Source organism: Pagrus pagrus, assembly GCF_965226575.1.
Source record: "Pagrus pagrus genome assembly, chromosome: 8".
Classification (NCBI taxonomy): Eukaryota; Metazoa; Chordata; class Actinopteri; order Spariformes; family Sparidae; genus Pagrus; species Pagrus pagrus.
This window is the reverse complement of record NC_140192.1, coordinates 26,705,160-26,718,310: the sequence shown is the minus strand read 5'-3', so window position 1 is coordinate 26,718,310 and position 13,151 is coordinate 26,705,160. Positions and strand designations below refer to the sequence as shown.

Here is a 13,151-nt window from a genome sequence, read left to right as displayed (position 1 = left end):
GTTGTATCTTCATGTTACTGTTGATTTTTGCCTTCGTTTTATGTGTTGTGCCTGACTGTACAGTTGTATACAATGCAATAATACACTAATAATCTTAAAATCTTTTGAAATCTTAAAAAGTTGCTAATGCTAATAATGGTACTTCCGGCCCGGGCTCGAGCGCGCCAATAACAAACGTCCCCACCTGATGACGTAGACGTTGACGGACGCATCCCGGTGTTTTTGATTTTCAGCGCGTCTCCAACAACCGAGGAAGAGACTGGTGCCATTTGAAGGTTTAACGATGGAAACCAGCGCCAGTGGCAGTTTGATGATCATGTATGAGGATGAGTCGGTGGATGTTCGTTACGGAAACGGAGCCCAGTTGCAGCTGTCGCCGTGTGGATGTGAATTCATGCTGGTAAAACCCGCAGACCCCTCCGGACATCCTCTTCAACCCACGGAGAAAGTCAGACAGAGGACAAGATTCACTATCAGCACTTATAAGGTGGAAACACTGAGTATAAGCGTTTCTTTAGAAATAGTTTGAAGGCTGTTGTCAGTCATAGTTTGTTCCACTCGTGTATTATAGAGACTCAAACTGGGTCTGTCGGCTGTGGTGGAAGTAACCGGATCTTTGAAGTAGTACTCTGTTACCAGTCCTGCATTTAAAATCTTACTTGAATTTAAAGTGTATGTATTCGCATCAACAAATACTTAAAATAGCGAAAGTAAAAGTTTGCATCATGCAGAATGACCCATTTAAAAACAATATTATATTACATGACTACAATAAGTGATGCATTCATGTTTACATTACTGAGCAGCTAGCTGGTAAAGGTCTGGTTAATTTCAGCTAGTTTTCTATAGACTTATTGGTAGCTTCATCTATACCAACATATCACATTTTATTTGTTGATTTCTGTTTTATATTTACAATATCAAATAAATTTGGTGGAGTGAAGTGTACAAATATGTGTGATTAAGTACAAAGCAGCATAAAATGGAAATGCCCAAGTTCCAGAAACTCAGACATGTACTTAAACAGAGTAAATGTACTTAGGTACATTCCACCACTGGTGATAGGTTTTAGTTTGCTGGGATAAATGTGCACAGTTTGGATGTCCTCTGCATTACACATAGGCTCAGTTCACTGTATTAAAAATGATGATATAATTTTACAGGAGTTATTGGTGGCTGCGTTGGCATTTAGGAATAAATATGCAAGTCGACCATATCTGCCAGAGGAACTCATCCCTGCTGAGTGCAAGAAGGTACCAAGAGCTTTCTCCTCAGTCATCTCATTAAATCATGTTTTGGCAATGATCTTAGTATCTGGACTTTTGCCTCCTGCAGCCTTTTTTCAGCATTGACTCAGACGTGCAGTGGCCTGAGTGGTCTTCCGGTGATGCTGAGCTCGGACCCGGAGGCGAGACCATCGTCAGGTCGGAGGAGGGCCGGGCTGCGTTGATGCTGTCGCCCTCGGGTGAAGAATTCTCTGTCGAGTTCACGTGCAGCCTCAGTCGGACTCAGAATCAGCACCACAGCACGCAGGGTTTCAGAAGAGACTCTGACAGCAGCCCAGGCAATCTGATCTGTCAGACCACTAATGAGCAGACCAAAGAGGTTCATCAGGGAAGACGAAGCAGAAGGAATGAGTCTGTTAGATCAAGGTCCAGCTCTCCTCGGATTACCAGCACTACTCAGCCAAAGGTCATTATTCTTAATAATATTTCTGCCCTTATATCACAGCTTTGATTCAATATTTTAACTCCCTTCTCTTCCCTTCACAGCCAGAGGAGATGTTCCAATCCACTGCAGTGGTTCACCATCACTCCTGCTGCACTGTCGCCCCCATCTGGTGCTACCCTCTCTCCTTGGCTCGCCAACTCTGGACAGCTCGTATCTCTGAACCTGAAGATGTGGGAGCAGAGGGAGCCAGCGCTCTCACCCGGGCACTCAGCAGAATAAACATGTCAGACACATCCACAGGAGAGAGAAAGTCTCACCTTCCTCAGGCACTGCCTCTCACATGTCCATCACCTCACCGGCACAGGTTGAATAATCAATTGACCTGAATTAAATATTAGACATGTGTAGCACTGCTTAACATTTTTCACTGACTGATTAAGCTTCCTCACTTGTGTATTTAAGGTGGAAGGTAAAAGACCCCCTGGCCCAAACAGAACATTCAGACCGAGATCTTCCAACCGAGCTGGTAAAAGTGATGTGGTGTCAAGGAGTCACCTACAGGTAAGATTGCAGATTTTCAAGCTTGACAAGGACCTACAACATTTGTGTTTGTATACTTTACACATGAATACTAACTTCTGTAAAAAGGATATATGAGGTGCATATGTTGGATTTAATTTCTACTTGAACCTGTTTTATTTAAAAGAAAGTCTGGTGAAATTTCATAGTCAACAAAACATTTCTAGGGCTTCGCAGTAAAATCTCCATCTTCCGGATGCTTGGATTATGCCAGGCGAGCTGTATGGAGAAATTTTATGTATTTTTCCGTTTTAAAACAAGTCCCCATCTACCTCAGTTGTTTAGGAGAATGTTGCCACACTGTTTTACTGTGAAGCTCCAGAAATGTTTTGTGGACCACGAAATCTTAACCGACTTTCGATCAGCATGGGGTGAGGTAATGAACAAATTTTCAATTTTGGGTGAACTGATCCTTTAAACCTCTTGAATATGAATAGTGTATATTTAGGATTTAATATCTTCTTTAACCTTTCTTATGTAAGAAGCTCTGAGTAGTGATACAAGACATATACAGCCTAAATGTATATTCAATATTAAATTTCTTCTATGTGGGATCAATAAAGGTACATCTTATCTATCTTATCTTATCATATCTTGTCTTTAATATCTTATCTGATCTGATCTGATCTTAAGTGTGTGTCTACCTGTATGTGTCCTGTGTAGGATACTGAGTGGGACTGTCTCAGTCGTAGAGGTTTCCCCGGGAGATGGGTCGGTCATCCGATCGAACGGTGTTCTCAACACTTATTTTACCCATCACAAACCTGAGCTCCTGTCAGGGCAGGTAAATTCAGTATCTCATCATAAAACCTATCTCATCATAGGTCATAAGAGTAATTACTATATTAAAAGGGTAAGTTTGTTATTTTTTAACCTCAGTTATATTTTCCCATGCTCGCTAATCTCGCCGGTTCTTGTATGTAGTTTTGGTGACTTTATTTTGTTTCTGTCAAGTTAAATGTATTGTCTTTTACGATGATAAAATAATTGTAAATGTAAATGAAGTGTGGTGGCTTTGGCGAGAGCAATATGATGGCTGTTTTTATGGTTAAACAGAAATGATCTTTAACAAAAATGTCTGTCTCTGTAGGGGTCCTTTCTGACAGTTACAATAATATTTGTTGTCCCCATTAGTTACTTAAACACGACCGTGGGAAAATAGGATCTAGGTTGACAAAATACCAAAGTTGCCCTTTAAATTAGCTATGTAGCTAAAATGCAATGCCAGTCGAGCATTAATGTACCTGCATCTTTGTATAAATAGCCAATTAATTGATTGTTTGTATCCCTCAGGTTAAAGAGGTAACATATCATCTCAACAACCTTCCCCCTGACGTTCCCGGTCAGCTGTACTCCATATGCTCTATTGTATGTCGTGCAAGCAGGTAAGCCACTTTTTCACCCCCCTCTGATGAATATGACAACTTTATTTCATCATTCCCTGACCATCACATGGCTTTTTGACAGGATCCTCTCTTGCTACAACGACGCTAAGCAATCATTGAAGCTCTCTTCCGCACGTAGCTGCTTGGAAGGAGTCAAAGAAGTAGGCCCTGCTTTTACCCTGATTTTACTACAAGTCTCGATATCTACAGTATTCAAACTTCTAAACTGTCTATGATTTGGTTTTCAGGATGGACATTTTTATAAACCAGCAATGATTGAAGAAAATCTGTCCAATCCTGTATCTGTTGTGCGGCATGTGAACGTTACACAGAGAGTAGAAAGTCAGTGAGTTTTCTTTTTTTTGTCATCAGTTATTTGGTATTCTCTTACTTAAAGGGACAGTTCAAATGATGTATAATGTTTCTTTCCATTTGATTTAGGTCATATCTTGTAGCTGCAGAACTGGAGAAGATAAAACGATTCAACTGTATCCTTAAACATTGACGGCTTAAAGGGGCTGTGGACTTTAATATATTATCACATCAGCTGGTTGTGTAGCTGCATGTCACTGCACTAAGATGATGCTGAGGAGGATCGTGTGTGTGTGTTTCTTTAACATCTTGCGCCCAGTTCTGCTGGAGAACAACCACCTGATAAGAAGTGAGAAGCGATGTGCAGAACAGGAGAGTAGCTCTGCAGAGGAGGTGACTCATGAAGCAGTGGATGAGAACTACATCGCTGAAGCTCTTCAGAGAACATCCAGAACCATAGAGGACATTGATGCTCTCATATCTGCAGCCGCATTGACGTGAAAGAGTCGTGAAGAAAAAACTCCACTCTTCAAGCGAGACAATTGGGACATCTCATATAGAAAGGTTTTACTGCAGTAAAGGCTGAAATAAAGATGCTGGCAAATGGCTTGTAACTTTTATTTACTATTAATTGCCAAAGGCTTCATTTAACTACTGACTGCCAAAAAAACAAACTGTGGCATGACTTCATTTCAGATGCAAACATGTATACAGAAAGTGTTTTCCCAGTTGCTATTAATCAAGTTTGTCACCATGCAGTCCCTTCCTGTTAGAGTTAGTTAAAGATAAGAACTTGAAATGGTGCAAAATTAGTTTAACACGTTGATGTTTCCTCCTACACCCATGACAAATTGTGGTTATACTGTGTAAGTTGTGATCGGTTAAAAAAAGCCCCCAGTATAACACTTTTTACTGTTTCTGGACTGGAAAAAGGACTGCTTAAACCTTTTTATTAAATGACATACTTGAAGTCTTCGTAAAGAACCTCTGTAAAAATATTTCGTGTTTACATTTCATCAACTGTATTGAGTTTTTTTTTTTTTTTAAAGATTAAATATAAATATATATACTAGAGCACAACCAATGCTTGATTTTCAGGGCCAATGCTGATACCGATATTAGGGAGTAAAAAAGGTCAGTTAACAATAAATAGGTTGACAAAAACATTTTTTGCAATGATCCCTCAAATGTGGTTATTAAACACCCGACAAAACCAAACTTTATTGTCAAAATTGGCATCATTGCACTGAAACAGTAAACTTTAATGGGAGTCTAAGTACAAATTACACCAAGTATTTTTTTCTGCATTATAATCAGTGCATATTGGGAAACACGTACGCCAAATGGGACAATATTGGCACAACCAATATTACCAATAATATATTCTGTATGTTACAAGCTGTTTCTCAGATTTTCAAAAATATACAATTTTAAAGAACAGTTACTATCATTGTAACAAGCTCATGTTCAAATTCTTCCTCACAGACAAAAAAAAGCTCCCAGTCTCAAAATGATGACACCTACGTGACCCTCCTAATTCTGATCTTATCATTCCTGTGACAGTATGTCCCTCATCATGATTGATCACTCCGGATGAACGTCAAAGCTTAGCATATTTTAAAGATACATTCTCAATACATACAAATTTCCAGCAACTGTGAAAGTTTATGTCAAAATAAACTATTAATTCATTAACTTTTCAATCATGACTTTGTTCTGTCTTTAAACACAGTGTATTGTTTTTAGTTTAAATGTCAATCAGCAGGTGGGTTAGTTAGTTTTACAGTCTTTTGACACACTGAGCAGACAGCACCTGTCTTTATTCACTCAGCTGAGAGCCAGCTACTTCCTGTGTAGGTGGAGCATTTTTCTTCGATGAATAACTGCATCACACAGACTCTGGCCAGACAGTCATACACAGCTCTTCCATCAGGTGAGTGATTACTCAACATTTTGCCAACACTTCATATCAAAGACCTTGTAACTTGTGTTAGTTAATAGTTGATAAGGCCCTTAAGTCCGTATAGCATTACTAAGACTTTGTAATTGTTGAAAACAGCATGATATTGTTAGATTATCAGACAAATAACTGCAAAAACTGTTACTTAGTATTTTATATCTAAATAAAGCAATCAATAAAGCTTAGTAAAGGTTTAACAATGACAAAATTAGTTTGTTTTGCTATTGTAAGAAACTTGTAAGGTTTTTATAGTCGTAAGTGTTAAGAAGTTTCTTTATAGAGCTTAAAATGCCTCACTTTCTAACAAAATGTTTACGATGCTATTATCAACACTTATATAATCTTATTCATTTTAATATAGATCTTATAAGGACTTTTAAGACCGCATTACCTATTCATAGGACCTTAATATAAAACGTCCCTCAATTTTCTCAAGAAATGCTCTTCATTAAATCTTCCCTCATAGTTCTATCATTACATTTCCTGAAGTGTGCATGTAATGTTATTTATATTCATTCTTGTTACACAGTAGCCTCTGTCGTTTTCCCTTCACTTATATCTAACAAAATCAGAAAGTGAAGAAAAGATTTTCAGGACTTAATTAAAGGAATTTTTATATTTTCCTCTCTAGAAGGCAGTCATACATTGGGGACTCATGGCTCAATTCAGCAGAAGACACAGCTCTGTGCTGGATGATTCCTACAAACTAGCAATCCGAACAAACGTGTGTGTTGGATCATCTATTAAAGAAAGAATAGCTGCCTTAGAGGGGAGTCAATCAGTTGCTGCCAAAACAACCAGAGGTTCTCACACACTTGGCCCTGTCTTTGAGAGAAGATCTGAGGCTACATTCACACAAAATGTGAAGCCATCGTCACTCACAGCACAATCCTTTAAACCTGCTGAAACACAGCGAAACAATGACTCCTCCAGATCCTCTCATCCAAAAAATGTGGTGATAAAATCTGCATGGAAAGCAAATACTGATGAGTCCCGCAAAACCAGCGCCCCTCTTGTTCCAGCCAAGCCAAAATGGGTTAAGCCCCAGAGCACCATACTATCTCTGTCACAGCAAGACAGTGTTTCCAAAGTGGAAAGGTTGTCTGATGGCAGGGTGGAAAACATTATCAGTGGTAAACCCCCCAGACCTCCAGTAAAGCTGAAACCTAACATCAGAACATGTGGAATACAAAATCAAGTCCAAAGGGAGAGCAACTACCTCTATGTTCAGAAGAAGATCCTTCCTGATGTGCTCTCTCTGGGAGACCCTCCTCCGAAGCCCAGCAGGCCTCCTAGTGTTGACATTCATCGATTTAGAAGGAATTTCCGTGATGGTGAGAAACAATTTTAAATTCTGTGTTAATGAAGAAAGTCATCATTCATTCTATAATTTTAAAAATGTAGGGAGTAGCTGAAAGTTCAGTAAGAGAGTTAAATTAAAGATGGCCTTTTGTGTGACAGGGCCATGGATGAAGATACCACTTCCTGTTACTCCTCCAACTTCACGTTTGTGGCCGTCATCCAACCATGCAGCTGCTTTGTAAGTAACATTTACTCACTGTAAAGCAACAAAACTCCCTGGAGAAAGATATTTGATTGTAGAGTCTCATCCCCAGTTTGGCAAATATTGACGTTTGGGTTGGCAGCTCAGGTCGGATGCCAATCCAAAGCGTCAGTATTTGATGACCTGGGGACTCAAGCATCAACTATCTTTCTTCAGGAGGTTACATTTTGGTGCTTTGAGTCCAAATTCTACGTACTCATACTTCACTTGAGTATTTCCATTGCATGCAACTTGATACTTCTACTCCACCATGGATTCAGGCTGCAGTTGCAGCACTTTGCCTGTTGCCTCTCACAGGAAGCTGTTTGTCAGATCCTCACTGATGTCAACGATACCCTTTGAGAAATAAGACTTTCATTGTGCAAAGACAAACCCATCTTTCTCTTTCTGACCATAATCAAGGAGTGAAGAATTGGACATGGATCGGGGCTATGATGACATCGGCATCCTGACCCATCCATCTCTCCCCAGTGAAGGTCGTACCTAATTTTACATAATTTTACTGATAAATTCAATGATAAAAGTCTGGTGGTTAGTCTCTAAACTGTGTTATTACATACAAGCATGTAAAATGATAATGAAGGACACGATTGCTGATTTACTTGTTGCCTTGTCTTCATAGAACATCCTTCAAAGACGACAGAGGTAATCGATTCATCCTGTCATTGGTAGATTGCTGTATTTGAATGGTGCAATGAGGAAAGCTGATCAGTGTGATCTCTTTTGTCTCTACAGGCAGATTTGAGCGATGACATGTATGAAGAACTTGATGATAGATGGTAAGAGTCAGTAAGGAATGAGGCAAATATTATTTAACACTCTATATATACCACATATCTGTGTTTTATCTTTCCAAAGGAGGGAACAAGCTGAGAAATTTAAAAAATGTCAAGAAAGTATAAGCGGGAATGAGGACATAAACCAAGTCACAGAGAAGAAACAGGCAGTAAGTTATTTGTGTATTATAGAAAGTTTGTACTTGCTATGAAAATGGTGCTTAATTTAGTTTTTATGCAATGATAACTATGACAATCAGGAGCTGAAAGGAACCATCAACTCAAAGGAAATGAAAGCGAAAGATAAAAAAGCTAAAGAAGAAGAGAAAAAACAATTGAAACAACAGAAAGCCAAAAAGAAGAAGACTCAAAAAGAAAAGAAGAAATTCAAGGTAAAAGTACAAAGTACACTGTATTTACCGACACATTTAAGGCTGCTAACACTGTGGCACCAGTATCTGTTAAAATCCATTGTGCAGAGCAAAACAAATACATCCTAACGGAGCAGTTCACCCAAAAATGAAAATTCAGTCATTATCTCCACCCTCATGCCTATGGAAAGTTGGGTGAGGTTTTGTAGTCCACAAAACATGTCTGAAGCTTCACAGCAAAACTGTGTTGCACCATTCTCCTACACAATTGAAGTAGATGGGGACTTGTTTAAACTGCATAAGAAACAAAAAAAATACAGCTCGTCCGGCATAACCCAACTCTCTGGAAACCCCGAGATCTCATATTGATTTGAAAAGAAATTTTTTTAAAACAGTTTTTTTAAGCCAAAACCTTCACTGTAGCTGCTAAGCTAAAAACATTAGCGCACACCCCGTCTGAAGTTGGTGCACGAGCTCAATCATGCGTCAAGGGTGCAAATGATGTCTTTTCACATGAAACTCTACCTCAGTTTTCATCGGCATGAGGGTAAGTGGATAATGACTGAATCTAGATTTCTGGGTGAAATTATCCTTTAATAATAGGAAAGATGATTAATGACTTACTCTAATTATCCTCAACCAGATAAACAAGAAGGGGAAGACAAACAAGGACTTCAAAGGAGAAACATCAGACTTGAATCAAGATGAGATTGTAGAGGTCACCCACATTACAGGTACACCATGGGGATAATGGCTGGCCAAGAACATAAATGGCTACTGCAAAACATTCTGTGAGAAAAGAGAAGAGGCTGATGAGGAAATATGTACACAAACATAATGTCATCTGTGCTGATGTATGGTCATGTGTACTTTCAGATGACCGTGCGAACACTGAGTCTGTCTGTACAGGACATGGTGATTTAAAAGAGGTGGAGGAGTGCGGATGGTCTGATGATGAATTTGAAATTTATGATGACATTGGGGAACCAGCTGATGTTTGCAGGTGCAGAATGCCTATGTAATACACTGTATAAACATCCTGTAAGACAGGAAATCGAATTGAAAAGTGTCTTTTATTGTTATGAATATTATTGCCATCTCTTGCTAATTTTGTGATTTTTCTCCTTTTTAGTGGGCTCAACCTACAAAATCGTAAGCTGTTTTGTATTGCTTTTAATTAATTTAGTTTACCAAAATATGAAAATGTCATAATAATACATACATACATTGTTATCATTTTTATCTCTCTTTTTTAAACAGTTAATGAGGAGGGTGTTTATGACAATCTGGGAAATCCAGGCTCAAGGTTGTACTCTTTTTGTATTTGTTGTGAATCAATCAGATTTGGTCATTTGTCACTGCAGTGGACAAACATCTGTTAAAGTCTCTTTTCTTTCCTGCATATTATTATGATCTCTTGCTGATTTTACTACACACACACACACACACACACACACACACACACACACATACATATATTTCAATCTTTTTTCTGATATTTCACAAAATGTAGATTATGTATGGGGGACACCTAGTGGTAAATCTAGTTATTGCAGCAATCACAAACTACTGCCATGTTTCTTTCCCAACTGAAGCCATGAAAATCTGTGTATTTAATCCAACATAACTCCTCCTTACAAATCCTAACTTTTAAATCTTTGAATGTACACTTGTTGGGGCTGACAGAGAACAGTTAATTTAGCAGTTAGCACAACCCCTTTTGCAACCATTTACTTTATTTAAATAGTGTCTGCTCTAACCTACTACACTGCATCTATATAATTATTTTTTTCTATTTTCCCATCAGTCTTTCTCCTCTGCCACAACCAAGCACAGATGAAGGTAAATATGACAGTACTTCCATTATATTTATGGCACTCAAGGTACATTCAGATTACTGTGGAGGTCATGGCATTATTGTTACATACTAAACAAGACTTGTCTCTTTGCACACAGGTGATATTTATGATGATGTTGATTCTCAGAAGCCTCCACTGCCTTCTAACAGGTAATATGTCAATGATATTTATGTCAGAATATTTTCACCCACATGTTATGTCTCAAAGGAGGCTAGACTGTGAAATTCGTAGAACATTTTTATATTTTAGCTTACTACAAATGGTGTGCTCTGTATCTGATAGATCTGATTATTATTTTACACAGGTACGATGACTCCAAAGAGGGTATGTTGTGGACTGGTAACTCAAAACGTAACGTTGACAGACTTTAACTCAAATACTTTACATGAGTTCAATTTTGAGAGCGGGCTATATTGTATTTTTATCCCACTACATTTATAGTTCCTAGCTACTCCACACATAGAGACTTTACATTAAAACATGAGTTGTAAGTAAGTTGTAAACTATGTTAAAAGTGAAATCATTGGAGATCACATGCAGCTTTCTCTGGAGCTACAACAAGTTTTATATGCAGTAGTACTTCTCAAGACTCATCCTCCTCGACTTATCCTCTGCGTTGACACAGTCAACCATGAAATCCTCCACTCCACTCTGGCTGAACTTGGCATTGCTGACTCTGCTCTAACCTGGTCCGCATCATACCTGACAAATCGCACCTTTCAGGTCATGTGGAATGGCTCTTTGTCCACACCCTGCTCCCTGGAAACTGGCGTCCCTCAAGGCTCAGTACTTGGACCGCTTCTGTTTTCATTATACACTAGATCATTGGGCACTGCAATCACATCACATGGATTCTCTTACCACTGTTATGCTGACGACACCCAACTGTTCCTCTCCTTTCCCCCATCCTCCAATACTCACGTTGCCACGCACATCTCGGAATGTCTGGCAGACATCTCCGCTTGGACAACTGTGCATCATCTCAAACTCAACCTCAGTAAAACTGAACTACTCTTCATCCCGGGGAAACACTGCCCTCACATGGACCTGGCAGTCACTGTCGAGAACATCACGGTATCGCCTTCATCGACTGCGAGAAACCTGGGTGTGATCCTCGACGACGGACTATCCTGCACCTCCAACATCACTGTGGTGGCCCAACCCTGCAGATTTGCCCTCTACAACATCCGCAGGATCCAGTCTTTCCTCACAGAGGACGCAACGCAACTCCTGGTCCAATCGCTGGTCATTTCCCGCCTGGACTACTGCAACTCTCTCTTGGCTGGACTCCCAGCCCCTGCGACTAAACCCTTGCAATGTATCCAGAACCCTGCAGCGCGCCTTGTTTTCAATCTACCCAAATTCTCCCATGTGACCCCCCTCCTTCGTGACCTCCACTGGCTTCCTGTTGCGGCCCGCATCAGATTCAAGACCATGGTGCTGGCCTTCAAGGCCGTCAACAGAACTGCGCCCATCTACCTCCAAACACTGGTCAGACCACATGCCCCAACGCAAGCACTTCGCTCTACTACATCAGCTGGCCAGCTGGTACTGCCATCGCTGGAGCAAACAAAGGCCACTCAGCGAAGTCACGACTCTTCTCTGTTCTGGCGCCCCAGTGGTGGAACGAACTCCCGACCAATGTCAGGACAGCAGAATCGCTCGCCATCTTCCGCAAAAGACTCAAGACTCATTTGTTCAGACTTCACCTCAACCCCACATAGCATGACTCCCTCCCACCCCCCCTCCAAAAAAAAAAAAATTAAAAAAAAACATTTATATGCACTTGTCAGTTCTTACCCTTAGCACTTTCATCATAGCACTTTTGTACTTACAGTATCCTTGATAAATAGCAGCTACTTTGCTTAAATGAGGGCTTGACATTTTTTTCTCTTTTCTTTTCTACTTTATCGACGGTGATATGTTGTGGTTTCTTTCTTGTGACAAATGAACTTATTGTAAGTTGCTTTGGACAAAAGCGTCTGCTAAATGCCTTAAATGTAAATGTAAATGTAATACTTGCGAACACACATGAATGTGTAAAATTGGTGGAGTTACTCTTTAAGTACAATCGACTGATAGTAATTATACACTTTTACATAACAAAAATGTTTTGATGCAGGACTTTTGCATGTAATGAATTATTTTGTACAGTTTTCGTTATTTCTATTTTTTACTTAATTAAATGCTCTGCGTGTGTTGTCCACCACTGTAGGTCAGATATTCATTAGAACTCAATGTAAAAAACAATAAATAACTGTTTTTTTGTCTACCTTTTTCTACAGACTGTTTCTATGAAAACACAACAGAAGAGCACTGATCTGAAACCTGGATCTTCAATATGCAGTGATTGTACATTTTCAATAAATGATTAAAGAGCATGGTTGATAAAGAAACCTTTAATACACGGATAACATGATTTATGATTGATATGACTGAATGTAATATTGCAGCCTGTTTGCATCACTGGATGTTATTGAAATGGGAAGTGAGGAGCTTCTGATGCTTTTACAAATCCAGTTTATCCTCAGTAAGTGTAATAGTTGGTGGGGAAAATACGCAATCATCAGGGTTTGTTTAATAACTTGTCAACACATTAAACAGACTGATCAAGACCTTGGTGTGGTTTATTTATTGTTGATGCTTACATTTGCTGTAAGAATTCGCTGTGTGT

General features: G+C 39.4%; 1 protein-coding gene across 2 annotated transcripts; it reads left to right on the top strand.

Annotated features, from left to right (window-relative positions):
• Positions 1–197: 197 nt before the first annotated feature.
• cUnh5orf34 (chromosome Un C5orf34 homolog) lies at positions 198–4,553 on the top strand. 2 transcript variants are annotated; one of them, XM_084359125.1, is made up of 11 exons: positions 198–487; positions 1,164–1,253; positions 1,336–1,692; positions 1,773–2,035; positions 2,134–2,232; positions 2,914–3,034; positions 3,544–3,635; positions 3,718–3,796; positions 3,884–3,981; positions 4,077–4,123; positions 4,267–4,553. In XM_084359125.1, the coding sequence occupies exons 1-11, from the start codon at positions 284–286 to the stop codon at positions 4,446–4,448; spliced, it is 1,632 nt and encodes a 543-aa protein (XP_084215251.1). In that variant the 5' UTR covers positions 198–283; the 3' UTR covers positions 4,449–4,553. The 2 variants fall into 2 exon arrangements, with proteins under 2 accessions (XP_084215251.1, XP_084215252.1); XM_084359126.1 differs by having other exon boundaries at positions 3,884–3,977; positions 4,267–4,358.
• Positions 4,554–13,151: the final 8,598 nt, after the last annotated feature.

Bases quoted from the DNA above. Each gene is read 5' to 3' on its own strand.
- cUnh5orf34 (XM_084359125.1), top strand. From the start codon at position 284: ATGGAAACCAGCGCCAGTGGCAGTTTGATGATCATGTATGAGGATGAG. The intron at 2,233-2,913 runs GTAAGATTGCAG...TGTCCTGTGTAG, and splicing joins TGTCAAGGAGTCACCTACAG to GATACTGAGTGGGACTGTCT. The intron at 3,035-3,543 runs GTAAATTCAGTA...TGTATCCCTCAG, and splicing joins CTGAGCTCCTGTCAGGGCAG to GTTAAAGAGGTAACATATCA.